This window comes from Lissotriton vulgaris, chromosome 7 (assembly GCF_964263255.1).
Source record: "Lissotriton vulgaris chromosome 7, aLisVul1.2, whole genome shotgun sequence".
NCBI lineage: Eukaryota > Metazoa > Chordata > Amphibia > Caudata > Salamandridae > Lissotriton > Lissotriton vulgaris.
Window position 1 is genome coordinate 197,465,952 of NC_141695.1, and position 25,328 is coordinate 197,491,279.

General features: G+C 45.2%; 1 protein-coding gene across 1 annotated transcript in view; it reads right to left on the reverse strand.

Annotated features, from left to right (window-relative positions):
• LOC147701180 (myosin light chain kinase family member 4-like) overlaps window positions 1–25,328 on the reverse strand; it is a 303,279-nt gene that overhangs the window by 228,148 nt on the left and 49,803 nt on the right. The window contains exon 4 of the mRNA XM_086929935.1: window positions 18,585–18,704. Within this exon, the coding sequence (XP_086786061.1) occupies window positions 18,585–18,704 (120 nt within the window). The remainder of the gene's footprint in view (window positions 1–18,584; window positions 18,705–25,328) is intronic.

Consider the following 25,328-nt stretch of genomic DNA (forward strand, 5'->3'; position numbering starts at 1 on the left):
CAACACTCTCTCCCTGGGCAGGTTTCCCAGTAGCACTCCAACAGGGCAAAAGCAGCACAAAAGCAGCACAGCGTCCAAGAATCCTCGACGAGCGGCTCCCGCGGAGCGGGGGCCGCGAGGAGTTTTAAAGAGCACAAGGCGGGAGGCGGAGGCACGGGAAGAGGCGGCAGGTGTGCTCGTTGTTCCACGCACAGCCTGTTGGACCTCGCAGTCCCGTCCTCCTAAGCCTGCAACACTCTCTCCCTGGGCAGGTTTCCCAGTAGCACTCCAACAGGGCAAAAGCAGCACAAAAGCAGCACAGCGTCCAAGAATCCTCGACGAGCGGCATATTTAACCATATCACTCTGGAATACTGAGGCTGCTGAAGCCAATCCAAATGGCATACGAAAGTACTGGTATGTACCAAAAGGGGATAAAAAAGCTGTGAGGTGCCCAGACTCATCATCCAATTCCAGCTGATGATAGGCTGAAGCAAAATCCAGCTTGGAAAAAACATTGGCCTCCTTCAATCCTGCCAGCAGTTCTGAGATGTAGGGCAGCAGATGTGAGTCTACCCATATTTCTCTGTTTAGACAGCAAAGGTCCACACACACCCTCAGCTCCCCACTGTTTGCGAGCCACAACTAATGGTGAAAACCACAGTGAGGATTCAACTGGTTCGATTATCCCTTTTTTACATTGCATGTCTAGTTCCTTTTCTAAATCTTTGAAAATGATAAAAAGGCACACTTCTGAGCTTATGCTTGACTGCCTGGCCCCTCCTTTACAATGATTTTTTGTTTGAACCTCAATATCTTGCACGACTCACTGGAGAGGATATAAACGGGTCCTTGTTCATAATATTTTTTCGTTCTGGATCACCTCTAATACCTGCTCTTCAGTTCCAGGTTTCAAAATCATGCCAAATAGCCTCTGGTGAAACCCCACCAGAATATTAAGGCCCTTGTTTGCTATGTAGAATCTGCCTGTTATCTTTCTACCTTTGAATTCAAGAATATCATCAAGGTAACCACACAGTTCAAGCTGCAGCCTTCATAGGACACAGCTTTACGATCAAAGAGTAATAATGGTCTCTTAGGCCACACCTTTTCAAATAGCTCTCTGGTAACCATAGTTATAAGTGTCCCAGAATCCACCAGCAATTGTACCATTTTACTTCCTGTAGGAAAGTAGGATCTGCTTCTTATGGTTAGCCCCACTTTTTGCTTGATGTTGAACTGTTTTTGACTAGTGCGACTGGGATCCTGCTAATCAAGACCGCAGCTTATCTGCTTTCTCCTTTAAATGGTTACACATGTACTTTGGTGCACTCCAGATTGGATACTGGGGTACACTTGTCAGTTCCTAGTATATGGTACCCTTGCACCTAGTGCATGGGTAACCCAGAGGCCTCCCATGGGCTGAAGCATGTATTATGCCACACATGAGAGGCCATGCAAAATAGAACTACAGGTCTGCTACTGCAACCTGTGTAGGTTGGTGCTTGCATCACTTACTTTAGATATAGGTTCACTGTATATATAGGTCACTACACTTAAAACTTATGTCACCCCTATAGCAGGCCTTATCAATCCTGACGGCAGGGTGCTGTGTTTTTAGTGAGAGGGTGCCCCTGCATGAGCAGAGCCTCTCTGCAGCCTTCGGAGACCCTTCTCCCGGGTTGTCTGTGACTCAGCCAGACATATAGGTAGAGGTGCATTATAACCTCGCAGTAAATGCTGTCTCGAAAACGGCTGCATCGAAACATATCGTGTTTGGTATCCAACCCCTTGGAATCATACCTCGACACTGGTAACCACTGTGAGAGGTATGATCCCACCTTTCTGAAGCGATCTTCGTGGGGTCACTGGTCTATCCGATGCCAGCCTTCTCGACACGGTCGGCACAAAATGGATGCTGCCGGCCAGAGACACATTTCTGCCCTCCTGCTGAGGAGCCACGCTCGAGCAGAGGAAGGCAGCACAATAGGTATCCTGTCACAGGGAGTTGTGACCACCTCCCAGACAGGATTTACTGTATTGGGGCAAGGTGGGTGCATTCTGAGAGGGCCTGAAAGACGGCACTTGGGGCACATTTGGTGTCCCTGTGCATAGTCCAGCTCAAACCAGTTCTGGGAGCAATTGGCTCCTGCTCTGGCATGAAACTGGGCAAAGGACATGGGTGTTACCACCCCTCTGTCCTGACCCTCCTTTTGGAGGGTCCCCTGAATCTGTCCAACCCTCTCTATTGGGTACAAAAGGGCTTACCTGGATGTAAGACTTTAGATTTTATGTGGACAAGATTCTACAAGAAGAGACCACTGACCTTCAACCGTCTTGACACTGTGGACTTCAACTGGGCCTGACTTCGGCCCCTCTCCGTCCAAAGCTTTGTCTGTGCCCTTGCTCCATACAGGCTCTGTGCAGGACCTGTGGTGCACTAAGGACAACTGAAGAATCTCCCTTGGAGTAAAGGAGTCACTCCACTTCATTTGCATGCACCTTAACGCAACTGACCAGTCTGCTGCTCCTGAGAACTCCGAAGATTTCAGCAACACAGGAGGTGGGTTTTTGAAGGGCCCTGAGGTCGATCTGCCCCCTCAGCAAGTTGGATGCCAGTATCCCTCGTGAGGTCTGCATAACCTGAACCCCTGTGCACTGCATCCATTTGCAGTTGCATATGCTTGTTGGTGATTCCCAAGCTTGTGCATTGGACTCCGTGTAGGCCTGACCATGAGCAGTATTTGCACCAAAGAACTCCCCCCTCCTTGCACCGAGTGCTCAGTGGGCTGATACTTTGCAAACTTCCTCGAGGTCCCATCGCGACTCGTGGTCATTTGACCTGTGGGTCATCTTGATTTCTGTTGGGCTTTCCTGGTTGCCCCAGATGAGTCCTGACTCTCCATTGCTTGGTGAGGCCCCTGGACCTTGCTGGTCTACACCGTAACCTACTTAATCTTCCTGCGTGGGTTGCTTTTGCCAAGGCTTGTTGGTGCTCCAGCCAGACACTGACCCTTCAGCACTTGACATCCTTCGTGGGACAGCTCACCTCCGGCTCCTGGTCATCGACGACATCTGCTGGTCCTCGTGGCTGCAGAGTAAAGCATCCCTTCTACCGCCTAAAGCACCTGACATCGGTGGGCATTCGTCTACCGATCCCCTGGTCACTCTGAAGTGACCCAGATTCTGCCCCCTTTGCTTTCAGGTTCCTATTTTCCAGAATCCAGGCTTGGATTCCACTGGACCCTTTTTACCTTCACAGCAGAAGTTCTTCCTCACAGCCCTCCATTGAGAACGACGGAGGTTTCCGACGCCACTCCAGACCTATGCACCCGGCTCCTCTGGGAAAGGTAACTCGGGTACTACTGTATCCACGGGTGGGGTTGCTCTCCAACCTCTTAAGTTCCAAACGGTTTGCTCGAAGTCCTCATAGAAGGATCCTTCAACTTTAAAACTGTAACCTCGACTTCCCCATAGAAATGCTAGCACTCGTCCTCCGTGGGGTCCCTATCTACTCACCTCGGGTGGTTCCTTGGGGTCCCAACGATTCTACGTGCTCCAGACCTTGTCTTAACCCGAATCCTGATAGTTATACCACTATTTTAGTATATGGTTTGGTCTCCCCCTGGAGCCCACAGTGTATTGTGCTACTTACAACTGTTCTATTGATCTCGTATTGTGTGCTTTGTGTTCTATCCTCGTGTAGAGGATACTAGAGAGTGTTCTATTAATAAATACATATTTTTCTATAACTACTGTGTGGTTCTCCTTTCATTTAGTCAATATAGGAGGTGATATTCTGGTAAAACAAGCTGCTTTACATTCCTTCAAGATTAAGCTAAAGGCTGCTTTCCACAGCTACCACTAGGATAGCTTTCTAAAGGTTATCTTTGACCTCATACATCATAAGGGTCGTTTGGACTGGTGCAAGGAGCCCACTATGATTAGTGGACAGCATATACCAGGCCAAGTTCTCACACTTCCGACTAAACTTTCAACAGAAGGACCAATGCATGAACTGGGGTCCTCAGTCTTTATGTCATCTGTCTTCACTACTAGAATCAAGTCTGTCATATCTCTTCCAATGCTGTCTTCATCATCGACGACACCTTCATCTGTATGCATTTTAGTGAAGACGTCATCCTACACCTATGACTTTGGCAACACCTTGGCAAAATGTCCCCGTTTGTTGCACACCCTACATACCACATTTTTTTGCAGGACATTGTCTTCCACCTTTATTATGCATACGATTCCCACAGCAGAAACACACATCCTGTTGGGAAAAAATGATTTAGGTTTGTTCAGCTGTTTGGTTTCTTTTTATAGTTGGTTCAAAGTTGTATTCACCAAACCCACTTGCTCAGCACTCTTGCTATCCAGTTCCTTCACTGATATTTGACACGTTTCTGTACTTTTTGCCATTTTGGTTGATGCCTCTAAAGATGGATTTCCCATGGACAAATATTTTTGTTTTATAGTGTTGTCACTACAATAACCAATAAACTGATCCCTCACCAACTGATCTGCAAAATTCTCAAACTGGCATTCTGCCACCAGCCTTCAGAGTGCCATTATGTATATATCTACATCTTCTCCTGTCTGCTGGACTAACTTATGTCTAACAACCACTTAGCTGGTTTGAACATCAAACCGATACTGTAATTTGTTTACCGTCTCCAGGTATTCATCCACACTTCCTCCCCTGTTACTATTTCTACATCATTTGCAGATAGCTCTGCCCTCAAAGCCTAACAAGTGTAGCAAAAGGTACTTTTTCCTTTCTGGTCGAAAGTGTAGAGCTCCAATGGCACCCAAGTATGTTTCAAAGGCTTCAAACCATTGTTTCCAGGCTACTGGTGGGTCACCTGATGTTAGTAGGTACTGGGGCGCAGGGCATACAGCTTTCATTTTTCTCAATCCTGAATGAAACTGAACTAGATACTAATGGTGACAAATATCTGATTGAGATCAACTTGAACTGTAGCAGATACAACGTTACAACAAATATATTTTGAAATGCGGCAAGTGCCAGCAAGAATATTTCTTTGTTAAAATATCAAACAAGCAATTAATCTGTTCCAGATGCTGCACCAACTGTGCCAAACCTTAGCAAGAATATTATTATTGTTTAAATATTTTTTCCAAAGATACAATAACAATATGTGCGTATCAGAGATATTGCCCTTTTTAACATTAGCCTCAGTGGTGCTGAATTACAATCATGTTGTGCATGTCTGCAAGTGCCAATTCAGAAAATGATCAGCTGCTCAAGCGACACGCATAATCAGATGAAAGCTGTCTGTGTCAGTGGGACTGCTCCTTCTTTGCAGCCTGAAACTACCCGCAGTACACTCTGATGTTCTGATAGCTGGTACCAACTTTGCAGCATGTAGCACAGGCCTGGACACTCTGTGTAAGATTACAAGTGCATGTCTCTGATCCTCTATTACTTTGGATTTCCCTATCCAAAATGGCGACTCCACGTTCACGCTATGCATCTTATAACTGCGGTTCAAGCTTTTACACGTGCATCACCACCACAACCGGCATTGTATTCATAACCCTTTGTTTGCGTTCCACCGCCTTCACAATGCCCTCTTGGTTAGACTTAATGAACTCATATTTGTGAAAATGACTCACAGTGCTTGGAGGTTGTCCACCATACACCACTAAAACAGTCATGAGCTACTTAAGCCGAGGAACAACTTTTTACTGATAAGGGCTAAATTGGTTTCTTATTTCCTTGACTCCTCGGAGGAAGAGTAGAACTCTCTGCAATGAAGATTACTACTAGAAAATAAAAGCATTACTACAAAAGGAAGTTATCTTACCCACTGGTAGGGGTTGTTCAGCAAAGACTACACTATTTGTTGGTTTATTTGTTATTTTATAAAGCACTTGAATCACCCCCTTAGGGTTATCTCCATGCTAATGAACTGCTTTTGTCGGCCAGAGAACAGATCAAAACAATGCAGTCTTATGGGGCTTACGGAACTGCAGGTGATCATAGCACTCTCACAGATGGATGGGTAATTGGTTCCAATAGATAGGGGCTAGGTGGAAGAAGGCTTTACCTCCCACCCGAGGGTTTTTACAGCGTGGAACCACGAGTAAGGATTTGGACCCTGAGCGTAGAGCCCTGAGTGGCAGATACTTAGTGAATTTTTCTGCCAGATAACTGGGACCTTTGCCGTTCAAAGATTTGTGCACAATGCAACAAATCTTGAAACGGATCCACTTCCTCATGTAGCAGGGTTTCCGTTCTCCCACAGAACTGTGCATAGAGATCTAGAACCTTAGTGAATTAGGATGACCCAAAACTCACCTTAGTATCAGAAATCCCCTTACCGAGCTAGCTACAGTGTCTCATTGGTCATATCAAACTCCCAATGACTTAGACAAACCAGAACATGAACTTAGGTTACCTCAGGTATCGTGGAACACATGAACACTCTTTCGCTCAATAATCATTTCAAACCAGAACGGGGAGTAAAAGAAGACACGTGCAATTTTGAAATATTTATTATTCAATGCAAGGTCCTCAAACGCAGTATCTTATATAATACTAGAATACATATTATAAAAATCAGAGTTATCAGCATAGTCACTAATCCATAGTAAGCAAACGGTGATAGCATATTATAATGCAAAAATCAATAGAAATCTGTATCACCTATATTTCGCGCACCCTATTTAGCATACTATATTATATCTAAGAAGGTCTCATTTGGGTTTTAGCAGGGCGGGCCCATACCTCTAAATGTCAGTAGGAGAAGATCACATCATCAGCTACCAGCTCTCTGCATGCGAAGCACCATCAAGTGTGTTTTTGCATTCTCAGTAACTCTATCTTAAACCCGCTTAGAGCCCAATGTTGGCAGCAACTGTATTTGTGTTATGTCTAGTGGTGCAAGGATCAGAGCTCCCTGCAACCTTGAGTTAGGTTATTCTTAGAGCGTTCAGCACCCACTGTTCAGACAGTGTACCAGGCACGACAGATATCAGAGCAATAACATATTATTCTCAAATAAATCACATCTTTCGTCTAGGTTGAAAGCTACAATAACAATTATGTGTCGTGTGCAAACTGAAGCCAAAGGAAAATATGTCGTTTAAACATTTAATAAACTCATGCTAACTTAACACAATATATAGAAAAGCAGCATCTATATGACACCCCCCCAATGATCCAAGGACGGTCAAAAAAAATATAAGCCAGTACTAAAATAAAGGCATAACATGAAAGCAGAGTTCAACAATATTGAGCCAAGCTAAAAATGTATACAAAATGTATATAAAAATATGTATGAATGCCTATAGTGGCAAACCAAAAATGTAATATAAGTCTTGAACTTGAGGCCAACATGAAAGCATAGGCCTAGAACATATTGAAAGTTCGTAAGAAAAAGGCACCATTCAGAATTACTAAAAAGTCACGTGCCATTATAATGAAAGCCTCCAAAGCCACTCATGGGTGGATAGAATATGCAAAATAGGTAGCGACAGCTTCCAACATGAAATCACTGTCATCATCCGAAAACAGTTCAGCCATCCAATTAAGCAATGGGAAAAAACATACGTGCTCCTCCAGCACCGGACCCTCTAGCAACATCAGATGACAACTCGGTGGGTTCTCAAGAACGCTATGTGCCCGAAACTCATGCGCCGCTGCGGGTATGTCCCACTGACCCATTAGTCCATGCATTGCTGCCAAGGCCATAATCCTTTTGCCAGAACAAACCAACTCGTGAGCAACTACGGGGCCCATCAGGTGATTAAAATCGGCTTCAGGAGATAACGGCAAGCAGAGACACAAATCAATGGCCCAGTCAAAATCGCAGCTCAGGCAATGAAACACAGGCTGGACACATGTGAACTAGGAAAATCGAAACGATAATCCAAATGCCGTGCTTAAAGTCGCAAGCGGCAGGGTGCCATAGTAATCAAGCATCCGGTTACGAAACAGTGTCAGAAGGAACTAAGCGGCTTCTTGCGCAGGATGGGCATCCATGTTTTAGGAAGCAGAACAATATCAAAACTCCTGCAGCTAAAGCCAGCAAAACAGGGAATCCGCCAAACAGACTTGAAAATATAGAATGGAAGAAAGCGGGGATGACACCAAAAATCTTTTCAAATGTAGTCACGAGACCACTGCTAACCAATTTAAAAAAATGAGCTAAGCCAGACGTGGAGGAGGCATTAAAGATTTGATGAACTAATTCGCAGAAATGAAACGGCAAGTCAGTATTTAAAAGTGCCTGCACCTCTGTGCGTGTGTTAGCTATGTGAAGGACATAAGTTTCACGGGCCGAGCTCAGGGCCACTTCCTTTTGAGACAAAAGAGCCCTTATTCTGCTCATACCATTGAACTCCGCTTTCAAGGTTGAGATGCGCGGCCAGATGGAAACATCTGAATTCCCATGCGTGGGTGGATATAGCACGTTCTTGCAACACACCACACGTTCTGATACAGTAACCACATAAGCGATACCGACCATTAACCCACAACACTCCTCGTTATTCAAAAGTAAATAACTACCGTTTGTCAATAATGTAAATGTGGGAACTATTGCTGGAACTGGCGTGCCTTTTAAAACACAGGTAAATTAGGCCGGTCCTGATTACAAGAACCATGCAGCTGGATGTGTCTGCATATCAGTGAACGGTCAGGCGACTGTGTGCATTCTTCACCATTCAGATTCACTTCCTTTCCATCCTTAAGACATCTGTAAGTGTAAGGTAAAGACCATGCCTCATCAAGAAAAGCACTGCCGAGTGGTTCATATCGCCCTATTGCAATATACTGCATACAATTAGTAAATTTGTACAAAGCAAATGGTAACGTAATAACTCCATGGATAAGCCATGTTGCAGCAGCTGCCTCAGCTACAGAAAAGGGCAAAGATTCTAACTTTTCAATGTATAACATAGAAAATGATGCATCTCGCATGGAAAGCATGCGCTGCTTGTCAGTCAAATTAAATGGGGCAAATAGGGAGGACACATTCATGTAACTCCAGGGCACGCGGCCCGCCTTAAGAGTCAGTAGTGTCCATGCAAACTGCATTACAGAACGCAATTGATTTTGACCATGGTACAATACAGACACTTCATCATTTACAATGTCAACTACAGAAGAGACAATATTGTTCAACGTGTAAATTCGGGAAGAAAGCATGTTAATACTGTTATCGACAATTGCAAGCACTTTTTCCAAATTTGCTTGGTCAATCGCCCTTAGGCGCTTAGCAGCCTCAATTTGTGAAAATTTCCAAATTTCATTGTAAACCGCATAAATCCACCGTTTTGACCTACCATTAGCCGGGCCTTTTATAAAATCATTTAAATCCACATTATCATTTAACTGAGACAGATGTAGCTTAACTGCAGCTAACGTGGAGTGTTGTAACCAATTCTGACACAGTTTCCCCACAGAGTAAGTAGTGACGGTATAATCAGTTTCAAAACGGGGATCAGGTCTGACTTGTGTGAGCCCTTCAGCCAAACCCAAAAAACGACGTTGGCAAGAATCAGCACTTCTATGCCACATCAGCCAACCCTTCGGATCCAAACTGGATACATTAAAGGAGGAATTGTGCAATAGAGTTTGCAACTCACGAATGGACAATTCAGTATAATTACCCCAACCTGAATATTCTTCCAATTCAGGGAAAATTGGTGTATTTAATTTTTTAGAAGTAGCCAATCCAAAGCATGTTGTTTGGGAAATAGTAGAATTTAGAAACAACATGTGATTCGGGATGAGACATGCACGGTGCAAAGCCTCAGTGCCTTGTACCTGCCAATCTTTGGTACCCCAAACCGATTTAAGGTCAATTGTTCCTTTCCATAACTCGTAGCCATCTACAGCTAACTTGTCTAGAAAGGACTTCGAATACAGCAATTTGGTATCGGTAAGTCTAACTTTGGACGTGGACTTTTGTGTCATTTTAAAATAAAATGACTCAGGATTTGATTGATTAAAGTCTGTAAAATAAGTATATTTTTTCAGAAAAGTATTTGAGCTGCCTCCCAATGGAGCTGGGCAATGTTTTCACTGTGTGAAATTTACAGCAACCCTTCTAGAATTTGTCTTATGCAGAAAATGATTACCATAATGTTGGAAGCAAAACAAATCACCATAATTAACAGAATCTAAGTATAAATCCTCAGCATCAAAAGCAGCATAATATTTCAAATCAGAGAATAATGCTTCTACGGCCTGAATATCCCAATCATCAGAACGTATATTTTGTTTAATCACATCCCCATGTTTACTCTAAGCACATTCGGAACATTAATCACTTCAGTGGGGCCATGTATTTGAAATCTAACCGCATCCCACACAATCCCATCAAGGACAGGCCAAGCAGTAATGTTGACTGTATTCAAGTCTCGTTTCAGTCTGTGTGCTGAATGTGAAGAGGAAAGAGGGGCCAATGTTCCATTAAGGTACCGAATTCCTGTTCTTTCTTTGACATAGTGGCCATCGATCAGGCGGAAAAAATAAAACACAAAACCAATTAACATAAAAAGATAAAATGAAAATAGTATCAACCAAATGTATGTCCAAGGGGGAATTAAAAAATGTTTTTTAAATAAAGTGGCATATTTTGCAATAGTTGAGGGTTTCTTTGAATGTTCCGAAACAGAGTCAAAAGAGAATCTGGACTGGTCGGCCAAACGAGTCTGCAAATCTGGCATTGATAAATCAGTTGGATAAGTGTAGTTCAGCTCATCAATGTTAGTAACAGGAATAGTATTTAATAAAGGACTGGAAATAGCAGGCATCTCGAGGGACACCTCCGGTTCTGCACCAGAAGTAATAGCCAGCACAGAGTGCCTCACCATGGAAGGACAGGATACAGCCGGTGTCATGCTATGAAGAATCGGCCTCCCTGTGTGTCTTGACATTGTCAATTGAGATAAATCTGTTTTCCTTACGACCTGGAAGTGGTGGTAATATGACTGTTCTCGTGCCCTTCACTCCAAGAACTCGAACCGGTGCACGATATGAGGGACCAAACTCTTTCTTGTTATCGATCTTCTCTCGAACCAGTTCTCCAACTTTGGGTAGCCAGCCAACTACCGGGATCTGCAACATATCTTCCGATGTGGAGGGCAAATGTTCCTTAGATAGACTGTCTCTGGTCTTTTGTAGATCCTGTAAAACATTGCAATGTTCATCTACGTCAAAGGCCGCGGCCTGGGCCTTGCAGTCTAGACCGTCGAGGTCAGGGACATACATCTTGATACCAAAGAGCATTTCGTATGGGGTCCGCCCACCCAGAGACCTTCTAGGGAGATTATTAAGCGCACGCTGCACGCTGCACGCCATTGAGATGGGCCATTCAGTTTCTGCCAGTGCCTATAACTCGAGCTGTCAAAGATTGCTTTAAGTCACGGTTCATTTGTTCCACTACACTGTTACCCTCAGGTCTGTACGGAGACGAAAACTTGACTTGGACCTTCAACAAAACCATAGCATCCTTATACGCCTTAGAGGCGAAAGCCGGACCCTGATCCGAATGGAAGGTACCACAGGCAGAAATCCCTACAAAGACTCGCAAATCCTTAATGACAGTCCGTGAATCAGCGCTCTGATGGGGCCATACCCACACAAAGCCTGTGCATGAATCAACTGCTACTAAGATGTACTTATACGCAGTATCAGAAGAAAAAGGACCGCAGTGATCTAAATAAACGCATCCCAGTGGTTTATTAGAAATGTACAACTGTGTCTGAGGCAGACGCGCAGCAGTTGAAGGCTTAATCTGCTGGCAAATGTCACATTGAAGGACATAATCGCGCGTCTGTTTGTACAGTCCCCGCCACCAGAACCTCTGTTGTAGCTGAGTTACAGTGGCTGAGACGCCCGCAGACGCCACACCTTCATGAGCCGCTGTAATCAAAGTAGCTCTGCGATCCGAGTTGGGAATTAAACGTTCGCCAACATCAGGAATTTTCACATAAGGAACCTTATCGGGACTTAAGTGGTATGTGTACTTCGAAGGGAACCCCGCAGGATATTTACCTCCCTTCTCAGTGGCAGCAACAGCTGCCAAGATGTCATTATCTATCTTACTTTTGGACCTTGTGACTGCTGCAACTAAGTATTTTGATACTGCTGACTTCGCTGCTTCATCAGCAAGCGAATTACCGACAGCGTGGACTCCCACGCGCTGATGGCCAAGAGTATGAATCACAAACACAAGCAACTTTTCTTTAAGTTCCGCCACTCGGACCCAGATCATTTTATGTTTTATTGTGCTATCTTTGGAATCACGAAATTCATTCTGAATCCAAAAGAACAAGTTTTCATTGTAAGACTGGACACAGTAGTAAGAGTCGCTTACGATCAAAGTCGTCACACTAGGATCTGCGTACTCCAATGCAAGCATCAGAGCACGAAGCTCTGCTAAATGTGCGGTGCAGTCCCCAAGCGTCTGCGTGTGCACGACACTGGACTTGAACTCATCGTTCACCATGGCACCGACCACAATGGCGCATGCGGAAACGTAGGCATGTTTAGAGCCATGCGCAACCTGCGCCGAACCATCAGTGTAAATGATGCAATGGAAATCCTCCAACGGCCGCATTGCTAAAGGAGCAGGATGAACAAATTCATACTGTAAATACTCCTGCGACCGTAAAGTGGCGTCAAAAATAAACGTGACATCCTGGGATGTCAAGGATGCAGCCCATTGAATCCACCTAGGGTGCAAAGCTTTGGAATTTGGTACACTGGCTTTCGTAACTGCCTCCAAGGCAGGACACGGGGTAACAACCAACATGCGTTTTCCCTGTGACAGGGCACGTTCTTTGAAAATTGCCATCTGCACAGCCGTCAAAACTTTCTCCACAGTGGAAAAGCGCATTTCAGCCGAAGTGTACAAGTGTGACTTGTAAGCCATAGGTACTGTATCTCCTTCATTAATAGTTAGGTACGTGAAACCCACCGACACAGGGACAATTCTTATCACCAGGTTGGTCTGGTTATCACGAGTCTGTAAATATTCAGAAGCGAGCAAATCAGCTTGCTCAGGCAGCCAGCATGATTTGGAAAAAGATGGTTGTATCAAAGGATACAAAGGCTTGATACGCTGGGCATATTCCGGAATGTATGTTCTCCAGAAATTCAAAAAGCCCAGTAAAGATTGTAATTTTTTCATTGTTGTTGGAGCGCGCAACTGTGCACATTTCTCCAGGAAGTGAGGAGCCAAGCCTTTTCCTTCATTGTTCAGTTCTTAGCCTAGAAACAACACTGTGTACTCTGCAATGTGCGACTTTGCAAAGTTAAACTTGTAACCCATGTCTGCAAAGTTACAAATAATACTGTTCACTCGACACAGATGCTCCCAAAGTTCGTCGTCTGTGAGATAGATATCATCCACATAGGAACAAGCATCTGGGTCGACCCTCTCCAACAGAGAGACAATGCGGGCGGAAAATACTCCTGGACTATTCTTATAGCCCATTGGGAGACGCCGAAACATTTTTTGGACACTGCCGCACGTGAAAGAAGTCCATTGGGAACTTAAACCGTCCAATGTATGGGCATAAAACCATTGGAAATGTCAAGCGCGGTTTTGAACCGCTTACGCACAAGACTATTTACAAGGGCAGAGCCGTGAGTATTCTGTACTGCACAGTTACGGCAATGCGAGTTTAAATGCCGGTAATCCAAAACCAAACGATAGGAGCCATCCGGCTTGTTTACAGTAAAAAGGGGGTTATTCATCGGTGACACACATGTTTCAATTACACCTTGATATTCCAATTGTTCAAGGATCGCTGCGACCGAAGCTTTGGCTTCACGTCGGATGGGATATTGAGGTTGAGGCTGCGGCTGAGACCGCAAAGGAATCTCGTGGCTTGCGGACAATTTATCCCAGCCACACTGATTGCGGTACACAGCCGGTGCAAGCGCCAGAGCCCACTCTTCTGCAAAGTGCAGCGCTTCCACTCTCGAAACAGTGTTCGCGAAACTGGGGAGGATTACCTTCTCCCCTCTCGGAGCTGCGAGCACAAAAGGTGGGGGCCAGTCAGCCTCCGAAAGCAAAATGTCATACGTAGATGAAAGATTTTCCCAAAATACCCCTTTTATGGTACGCTGTATGTCACCTTCAATTAACAGGACAATTTCAAAAAGTCTATCAGGGGGAGCAACTCTTATATCAGCTGTTTCAATCACAACATAAGTGTCAGTCGCTGTCACCTTCAGTAGTGGACGGAGGGCGTCTCTCACTGCGGTAATCTCCGCCGCGCTGTCCAGCAAGGTCAGAGCCCACGTCCGATTCCGAAGCCTCGTTCTCACAATCTGGGGCATATTGATGCGCCGTTAAGGCTGCGATTTTCTTCTTGGCAAACTGCGGTCTCTGAGGCGTAGAACCCTCCTGCTTGTCTGCACCGTTGCGCGGGCTGGGCTGACCACGTCCTTGCTGGCCACCCCGGCCCCTGCCGCCCCCTCCACCACCGGTTGATGGAGCCGATGAGTCCTGAAAGGAACGAGGAGAGCGTTGGTCAGAAGCCTGAAAACGTTCAGGTGATTTAATCATCGCGCGGTCGCGCAAATCATAAACACGTTCCGACTGCGCAGGCAACGGAGACGCAGGACGCGAAACCTGTGTTTTTTGTTGTTGCTGTTGCTTACCCTGATTCTGTTTTTTAGGCCAATTTTGTTTCTTGGACTTAGGTTGAACGTCAGTTTCCGAAGCTTGCCCCTGGGGCTGCTTCTTCTCCTTAGTAGAAAAAGGCTTATTACCCTTACTATTGCGCCACAATTATCCTCGCTAACTGTCGGGGTTTCTCGGCATTGGGAACCAGCGCCAAAGCGTTAGCCACCTGAAAGTTCACAGCATCCCCCTTGACATTCGCAAGGATCAGATCGCAAACCACATCAAAGGAGCCACATAGGCGCATACCCAACTCAACTGCCGATTCCGGTCCATGATCATCTTGAACACGTTTAAGGACCGTAGACAGATTGGACACAGACGGGGAGCCAAAGCACCTCGAATAGACCGCTGCAAAAGTCTTACCCCAGGTCTCACAGTCAACAAGCTCAGGGGCCAAATCTTTAGGCAAACTAAGCGTAAGAATCCAGTGTTTTTCACGTGGAGTCGTATTAGGAAACACCGCCTCCAGCTGATCACATTTCTCGGCAAGCCAGAAAGGAAAATCATCCTTATCCTGGGGCTTCTTGCCCATTACGGAATTTACCATGACAGGACTGATTTTCAAACCCGCCTGCCCTGCCGGAAGGGCTGCACCTTGAACATTACGACTCGTGTAATGTACAAGGGCTCTAATCACGGCAATAGCGACTACATGAAGTCGCCTAAGGTCACCTATGTTACAAGTGCCGTGATTAGGGTGAGGAGTAAATCCAGCCAAAGCGGGCCAATTAGCGCCCTGTATGGACAAAGGACCTAATCTCGGAGCGGTTAAAGAGTGGGGTAGGGCGCCACCAAACCAAACTCCATGCTGCCAAACATCAATAGGTACTTCCTGTGCTCTGTACGGAGCATATTCAGCAGGTACAGGTGACGCAGTGTACGAGTGGAACACACCAGAATTTGCATCCACCGCCGGAAATGACACCCACGAATAAAACAGTTCGTATGGGTAAGCATGTTCCGCACTCACCACCAGAACCACAGCCAAGCCTTCAGCAGGTACATCATAAGTCCGCAAATGATCACGCACCGCAATGCGACTATGCAGCCGGATGTCAACGGCTTGTGCCATGACTGCACAGGAATATGAAAAAACAAAGAATACTTTGTAGCACAACTGGGTAGTAATTCAAGGAAACCGTTTCAGATAAATTCAAGCTTGAAAAGACCTATTTCAAAATAGGTAGGTTTTTCCGACACCACCGTTTTCCGGAAACGGGAATGAAGGTGTTAAGGTTTGAATGATATACTTCTCGAGTGATGATATAAGGCCAACAACGTATGGGCGCCATGTAGCAGGGTTTCCGTTCTCCCACAGAACTGTGCATAGAGATCTAGAACCTTAGTGAATTAGGATGACCCAAAACTCACCTTAGTATCAGAAATCCCCTTACCGAGCTAGCTACAGTGTCTCATTGGTCATATCAAACTCCCAATGACTTAGACAAACCAGAACATGAACTTAGGTTACCTCAGGTATCGTGGAACACATGAACACTCTTTCGCTCTATAATCATTTCAAACCAGAACGGGGAGTAAAAGAATACACGTGCAATTTTGAAATATTTATTATTCAATGCAAGGTCCTCAAACGCAGTATCTTACATAATACTAGAATACATATTATAAAAATCAGAGTTATCAGCATAGTCATTAATCCATAGTAAGCAAACGGTGATAGCATATTATAATGCAAAAATCAATAGAAATCTGTATCACCTATATTTCGCGCACCCTATTTAGCATACTATATTATATCTAAGAAGGTCTCATTTGGGTTTTAGCAGGGCGGGCCCATACCTCTAAATGTCAGTAGGAGAAGATCACATCATCAGCTATCAGCTCTCTGCATGCGAAGCACCATCAAGTGTGTTTTTGCATTCTCAGTAACTCTATCTTAAACCCGCTTAGAGCCCAATGTTCGCAGCAACTGTATTTGTGTTATGTCTAGTGGTGCGAGGATCAGAGCTCCCTGCAACCTTGTGTTAGGTTTACTCTTAGAGCGTTCAGCACCCACTGTTCAGACAGTGTACCAGGCACGACAGATATCAGAGCAATAACATATTATTCTCAAATAAATCACATCTTTCGTCTAGGTTGAAAGCTACAATAACAATTATGTGTTGTGTGCAAACTGAAGCTAAAGGAGCATATGTCGTTTAAACATTTAATAAACTCATGCTAACTTAACACAATATATAGAAAAGCAGCATCTATATGACACTCACTGGGAGCCAATGCAATCGCTGCAAGAGGGGGAGGGAGAAGGTACGGGGGGAACATTGGAGACAAGTCGTGCTGCGGTATTTTCGATCACTTGCAATCTGTTCAGTGACGCTGCATTAGCTGAGATCAGAAGAGCATTGCAGTAATCCAGGCGACCTAACACTAGTGCCTGGATAAGGGTTTTCTGAGTGGTCAGAGGAAGAAAGGGAAATACCCTTCGAAGGAGGCTTAGCACATGGAAGCAAGTGCCGACGGTGGTTGAAGCATTTTCATTCTGTATTAGTTTTTGGTCCATGCGGACACCTGGGTTTTTGACCACAGTCTTGGGGGCCGGTGTGGAGCCCAGATCCGCAGGCAACCAACTTGGGGACCATCCCATGGATGCGTCACCAAACAACATTATTTCTGGTTTTCCTGCATTGAGCTGGAGGAAATTATGCCTCATCCAGCTAGCATACCTTCTGAGAAGATGGACTGAGCATTGGGATTATTTTTATCAAAGGAGAGTAGGAGCCGAGTATCATCCGCATATGAAATAGACATGAAGCCTAAGTTGCTGAGTAATCCTACCAAGGGATCAACAGAGATGTTGAATAAAAGTGGGACTTAGACAGGATCCCTGAGGTACTCCTTTTGTTAATTCCACGGTCTCAGAACAGAAAGGACCTAGGTTAATAGTCTGAGTTCTATGAGAAAGGAAACTCAACATCCATGGTAAAGCGGTTCCTTGAATTCCAATTTCTCTGAGTCTCCTGGGCAGAATTTGATGCGAGACAGTGTCTAAGGCCACCAACAGGTCAAGAAGTACTGCCTGTCCTCTGTCCAGAGACCTGTATGATGTTGTCGGTGACAGCAATCAGTGCTGACTCAGTACTGTACATGGGTCTAATACCTAAATGGGATGGAGCAAGACAGCTGGAGACTTTGACAAAATCAGACATGTGTTTATTAACAAGTTTTTCTAATATCTTGCTCAGGAGAGGTAACAGTGAAATAGGTCGATGGTTGGAAAGGTTGTCCATATGGGCCTTAAGATTCTTACGTATGGATATTATTTGTGCCGCCATCCACTCAGTAAGGAGTTGACCTTTACTCAGCAAGAGATTGAGGATTGAACAGATTGGACTAGCAAGCTCTTTGACCAGCAGCGAGGTGGTCTTGACCAGATTTATATGAAGTGGGGAGCCTGATGTTACAGTGTTGAGTAAAGACTCTACTTCACCGGGCGTGAGCTTGGGGAAGTTTTCTAACTTCTGCATGTTATACAGAGCGGGGGAGTGGTTAACTATGGGATCCTGTTGAAAACTTCTATCTAAGGTGATTTTATAATACATTAAATCAATTTTCTTTGTGAAGTGAGTAGTTATTTTGTCGCATAAATCTTGAGAGGGAGCTTCCCCATTGTTGCATGCCTTTAGATGAGTGAAAGTTTTAAGAATCTGATAGAGTTTTGGGGGCATTCCCAGCCTGCTCTAGTTGCAGTGGGCGTGACTTTGGGGGCATTTTCTTTATATAGTCTGAGCAGTTTTGTATGACCATTTAACTAATGTTTCTACTAGTGTTAAAGTTTTCAGAAACATTTACCAAGCACATACTAGAAGATTTAAAAAAACAATAAAATGATTTTGTTGGGTGGCTGACTTGAAATGATAGTTCACAGTGCGTGAGTAGCTGCTTTGATAGTTTACCATCCATTCACTTGTCTGCTTACCATAACGTTGTTTGGCTTCAGATCCTGATGCACAATATTTTTCTTATGAAGGTAGCTTAGACCTTTGCACATTCCAAGGATGATACGGTATTTTTCTGCAGCTAATAACTATGAGAAGAATAAAATCATGTTACATTTTGAACCAGTAAAACAATAGTGAGAGAGCAGTGACCTCCTTCAAAAAGCAAACAGCAGTTCTGCAAACCCCAACCAGTTGGCAACATCCTAGTCATGGTGTACTCTACAACATACTGAATATAACCACAGAAGTGTTTGTCCTGAGAGTAGCAGATGATACAATGGTAATGCAAGTGAACTGGTATTGGTCTGTGAGCGGTCATGTTTAAATGGTGTGTGAAGTATTAACAGTACTCTCACTTCTATGATCATAGTCTCTGAAGCAGCTGCATTCTTTAAAGTTTTCTTTGAAAGAAATCTGAAAAGCAAAGCTACTAACCAGACACAAGTTGTTATACTGCTAGCTTCAATAATCAGTGACGGGATTAGAGACACTAGTAGAACAAGCATTAGCATAACCAATAGGTCTCACATTCGAGATCTTTCAAGTTTTTAGTTATGTTTTATATTATTGTATGTGAAAGTTCTAATAAATGATAAAAAACATAACTAAAAAGTGAGGGGGGCGCAGAGAGTTAAGGCAGGGTGCTGTGGCATAGAGCTAAGCAGGCAGAAGGTACTGAGAGCGAGGGAGGAAGCGGGGGCAGAGAGTAGAGACAGCGAGAAGGTTGCTGTGGCATAGAGCCGGAAAGGGAGTGAGAGGGCACAAAGAGGCGAAAGAGAGTGGAGCACGTTTTTTAGTTATGTTTTATATTATTGTATGTAAAAGTTCCAATAAATGTGTTAAAACTTTCACATACAATAATATAAAACAAAACTAAAAAGTGAGAGCGAGACCTAACAAAGAATTTTTTTTTTTTTTAAACATAGCGAAGGACGAGCTTGTGGGTGGAGCAGGGACTTTATCAGAGTGAGGCAAAACATATTGAAAAGCACCAGAAGATAGAGCCGGGAAGGGTTCGACTAAAGTAAAAGTAAAATTACATTTGACTGATATTAGCATAAATGAATTAAAGATATAATTGGATGCAGGAAAACAAGCAGGAAGTCCAGAGAGAAGAGCAACATTGCAGACGGGTGAAAATAAGAGCTGTATCTATTGAAGCATGGAAGGCAAGAAAAGGCCATATTGTGCAGACAGTAGGACGCTGAAAACAAAAGCAAAGGAAGAAAGAAAACAGAATCTGCTATCACTCTAAGATTTTGGACAGAAGACAGAAAGGAATGCGGTGAAAACGAGAATGGATGAAGAACGGGGGTTACAAAACCAGAGAGTGAGGAGAAAAATAAAGATTTTAGTTTTAGAGAGTTGGAGAGAGTGAGTTCACATCCCAGTCTCGAAAGAGCTAAGGCTATCATGACAGAGAGGATGTTCCTAAATAATTAAATTAAATGTAGACTTCAGACAGCAGGTCCGGGAGCATGACATCCAGCATTTCTTTGGAGGCTATGGCAGGCTCCTGGAGGTGGGTAACAGGTACGTTGAGCAAAATGAAAGCAGACCCAATCAAAGAAATGCTACGCTTTTTGTCATGTTTTCCCATAAACGATTATCGTGCCAAAGTAAAGCTTTTGAAGCCCACACTGAAATTTTGAGGCGATAAGCTGCCTTGTGGGAGGTATGATGCAAGCCTCATCAAGAGACTGCCCAATCTGTTTTTCACTGCACACAGAGACCGCGCAGGTTTTTAATGCATGCTGAGTACGTCGTCCCGATTTACAGTAAGCTTCATATGCTGTAATGACGTGCTCCATGGTTGCACTTCACAGAATTTGCCCCTTTCATGCTTTAGTCAAGGTGCTGGTTGCTTCTGTTTCAGTCGAATCATCACCTGTACAGAGTCGGACTAATTTTTTTTTTTTTTTTTTTTAGTCGGACTAATAGATCAAGGTATTGTCCTGCCCGCAGCTAATTAGTTGATTGAAGAATGCCGATGAATATCCACGCTCAGTGTGCGTTTGGGAATGGAGATTCAAGCGTGGTAGCAACTCAATGTGAGAAATTGAAAGCGAGTCTGGTATCTGTCGGACTGCTAAGTTAAAGATGGCACCGTGGAAGCCTCCTCGTCAACAAGCGTGGCACCCGCGAGTGGTGCGCGCGCCCTTGAGAGAGCAGTCTGCTCTTTTTCCAAGCACATACTCGTGCTTGTGGTGCTCTGCTGTGCACTCCCGCAAGGCACATTCTGCCACAAGCACGAGTATGTGCTTGGAAAAAGAGCTGCAAAACGGCTAAATGTCTCCTATGCAGTGCATGCGCACTGCATAGGCGAGACCTAAAAAGGGTATGAAAGAGAAGAGGAGTCAATCCAGTGAAGTAGGTAAAAACCAGGATTTTACCTCCTTATAAAAGAATTACACTTCGGAGAAACAACTGGATATATGTCTAAAACTAATATGGCTTTTCAAAGTTTAAGTATGGAATGGAGGAGTGAAGGAAATGTATTTCCCCAGTTACACCAAAAAAGATAACATTAGCTTTTAGAAGTTCATGTTACCTGTGGCAATGTAACGTTAATGTCATATGCCAATTGCTCTTTTTGCAAACTTTTGTTAGGAATATACTATCAAAAACATATCTACATAATATAGAGAATTCTGAATGAAAAATAAACAATGGAGTATTCACATTTTGGTTACCTTTAAGTCAGTTGTGGCTCCTAAGCTAAGGAGGAGAGGCGTCGCTCAACTGCTTAAACAGAAAAAAAAGATAATAAATATTGTTATTATCATTTTATTTTTCCTATTGGAGCAGTGGCAGAGCGGGGCTGGCAAGAGCAGGGGGAGGAGTGGTTTTCACTCCCCAAGTTCAAATGACTGTTTGGCCGGCCCTCTTGGCCTGGCCAAACACACATGCACACTATGCATCTTCCCCACCAGGCTGCATTACACAGCCGGATGAGGAACAAGCAAAGACTCCCAGTCCCTGTCAGACCAATCACAATGCTGCATTGAAGCGTTGTGATTGGCTCAGGGAAGCCTGGGAGCCCGGGTGTAGAGGCGGTGGCCGCGGCACAGGTAAGTTTTTTTTAGGTCGAGGGACCGTCGCTCTCACTTTGAAGCAGTGAGGGGCGGAGTCCCGAAGATTTAATGTTTTGGAGTTAGGGGGCTTGAAACCCACCTCTCTCCTCTATTGGCTGGCTTCCTAAACGGAGGCCAGCCATTGGAGGAGAAGGGCATCACTCCTGCCAAGCCCCGTCTCTTTCGGATTCGGGGGGGGGTTTTTTTTAGGTTCTTTCTACCTGTGACGTCATCCATCACTCGAACCTAAAAACACACGCCCCCGAATGCGAAAATTACCATGCTTTCTCCGAGGCATTTCTGCTTTGCCTCGGAGAAAGACGGTGGTGGTTTCCAGAGCTGCTCTGCTCGTCCCCCCTTCCCTCCGCCCGCAGCTCTCCTTCGTCCTGCTCTGTCCCCCCCTTCCAACCGCCTGCAGCGCTCCTTCGTCCCGCTCTGCCTCCAGTTGGGGGGCAGGGTAGGCTGGGTGAGTGTAAGGTGGAGTGTCACAGGTATTGTGTAGTAGGCTGGCTGAGTTTACAGTCTTAGGTTGATACTCTGCAGGCGGTGAGCTGGTTCACTCTTGGGTTTCAGTGTATCAAGGTGTTTTATATTTTGCCTACATGTAAAATGCTTCTCGCCATAAGCGCATTTCCTCAATGTTTGGGTTTAAGAAATATGTTGGCACCTTCTATTATTATTCTCATTTGCTGCTCCCACTCACGCACCAGCTGCTGGAAAAAAAACAAAGCGAAACAAAAGGGGATGATGGACTAAAGAATGGTGATGGATTAAACCCAGATCTTTTGATTGGGTGTGAGTGTTTGATTGATTCAGATGCTCCGTTCATCACCACCCCCTTTTGTACCGGAAAAAAAACAAGGCGCTATGCGAGAGGAGTCTGTACATATTAAAAACACAGTAGTACGTTCCTGAAAGACAATGGGCAGCTTCAGTTGTGGACACTAAATAGGGAGAAAAGGTCCAGGTCGTGGCATCTACCTCGGAGGACTTCCGAGTCCGGGTGTGCTCCTGTGGCTGGTGGTGTCCTGCGCCTAGTATCCCTAGAGGCGGAGGCGCTACTCTTTGCCCTGTTACTTGTTCATCCCAATGGGTCTCCCTTGAAATGGCAAACAAGAAACGCCATCTTCTCGAAGGGTGTAATGGAATCCCGATCTGCTTAATTAAAGGAGCGTTTCCACTTCCATAAAACATCGCGCTTAATTGCAAAGCAGCTCGCTCTCCACCAGAGGCGACAAAAGGTCCCAAATGTACCTTTGCTCGTGTTATTCAAGGAGCACTCCTAGCAGTCAATCCGAACAAATGGCACAATGAACCTTTTCTACTGCCCCTCTCGGCCCCCCATACTACTCCGTGATGCCCTTGCCCCCCCATACTACCCCGAGATGCCCTCTCCCCCCCCATACTACCCCGAGATGCCCTCGCCCCCCCCCCATAGTACCCCAAGATGTGTCGTAATTTAGTACCAGAAATGAGCAACTTTGGTGATTTCGTTTGTAGAAGAAACTTATTACACAAGGCGTGTTTCTATTTGCGAATGAAGAGGTAACATGTCTTATCAGTGTTAGATTATATACAGCTAACCGTTCTGTTCTTTTGGTGAATGCTTGTTGCCGTTCAGCCGGCTCATTATCGGCATATTTTATTTTATTGAACCAACTCGCCCTCAGGCAATGAGGGCGCAGCTTTGTAGCAGGGGCGTTAAAAGAAGGCGTGAAAGGGTTAAAGGGCGCTTTGATGAAAAGCCGAGCTCCTACAGAATGCATCATCGGTATGTGGCGGGGATGGGTAAAAGTATGGCGGGGCTGGTGCAGAGTCATTTGTACTTAGAAAGACCGGTTCCACTGACCCCTCACAGATAGGACAAGGGCCTGTTTATTCTCTCATTGTTTGGCCAACTCGGACCGAGTGTGACGGACTCCGCCCCAGCCCCACTGACCTGCATGGGACAGTATAGGCGCTGGCAGTAGGGGTGCGAAGACTGCCGCCGACCCCCAGGATTGCCAAGCTGCAGTTCAGGACAAGAATGAGCAGGCAAGAGGGCTTTACAGTTTGATGTGATCTTGTGCGTTTGCAAGGCATTCAAGGTCAGGGGTCAAACGGCTTCTGGCAAAGAGATATTGCTGTTAACTTTTCGTTCTGTGACTGCAAAGAGAGGATTTTGTAAAGTGACCTATGTGGGGAAAGGGTAGTAGGTTCGGATTTGTTTTCTAACACCCAGCAACATTTGAACACCTGGAAATAAACTGTACACATAATTAAAAATATGTCCGTATGAAGGAATGCGCACAGGAGGCACGTTTTTAATTCTAAAGTGTGACGGAAACAACGTTTCTGATAGGTGCAAAAATGAGAAATATTCCCTGAAAGTTGATAAACGTATAGATATTTCAGTAAAGCTGTATGTTGTGCAAAGTTATAGGGCATTTCAAAGCAAATGTGCAGTTTGTAAATTCAGTGCGCTTCCACGCCATGCCCAAGTGATATATGTGCAAATGTATGCTCTAAAATGCACCCTCGGCTCATACCACACCACACACTTACCACTCTGCTGCTGCAAGGGTCCTCCAGGGCCCAGCCAACACTCCCTCCCCCTTCCCCCCACCACAAACCACAGGAAGCAGACCCTGCCCCTCCACCCCCACCCCTGGCTCCTCAGGGCCGGGCCAAAACCCAGAAGCCTACACATAACCATAGACAGCAGCAGCCCCTGCCCCCCTTCCCACCATAAACCATATGTAGCAGCTCCTGCCCCTCCGCCACACCCCTGGCTCCTCAGGGCCCAGCCAAAACCCAGAAGCCTACGCATAACCATAGACAGCAGCAGCCCCTGCCCCCCTTCCCACCATAAACCATATGTAGCAGCTCCTGCCCTTCCGCCACACCCCTGACTCCTAAGGATCCAGCCAAAACCTGACATGCCACCGCACAGACAAATAACCTAAGCGCCGCTTGGTCCGCAGACAGTCATGGCTGCTGTCCCATTACTCATCTCTCTGCACAAGCCCACCACGGTCACTGCTGCAGACCCCCACCACCACCACCCCACCCGACAGCCCCACTCAAGAGGTCTGTGCGGGCGGGGCAGCTGCTTCAGTTGGGGTGAGCCTGGAACCAGTCACCTCTACGATCTCTTAAAGGGACCTTTGTCCACAAACCAGCCGTGCCACGCATCGCTTGTCTCGTAAAGGGAGCTCTTTCTGAACACAGACCTACCAAGGTGGCTATGCTGTTGTTTTATTATAGCGCAGGCTTCACCCTTTCAAGTTTCACACCGTTGTACAAGATTTATTAATAACACATGTAAAACAACACGGAGAAACATGTCCAGAAAACAACGATATAACGGGAAGGAGTTAGTGGAACAACTTCTCGGTGGTGCATAGAGCGTCTGAAACAAAGCGCATTGCCAGCATTTGGTGCAAAAACTCCAGAAATGCACTCGCTGATCTTTAAAACGGGAGCAGACAAAGCACAGCACGGAGACGATTTGAGGGGTAAAAGCAGCACAGCTAGCAGCAACGAACAATCGCACAGAAAGTCAAGAAAAAGCCCCTGATTCAGAGTTTGCGAGAATGAAGGTGCTCTGGATCGCACTGGATAAATAAGTATACAGCAGGGTCCGTTATGCGATTA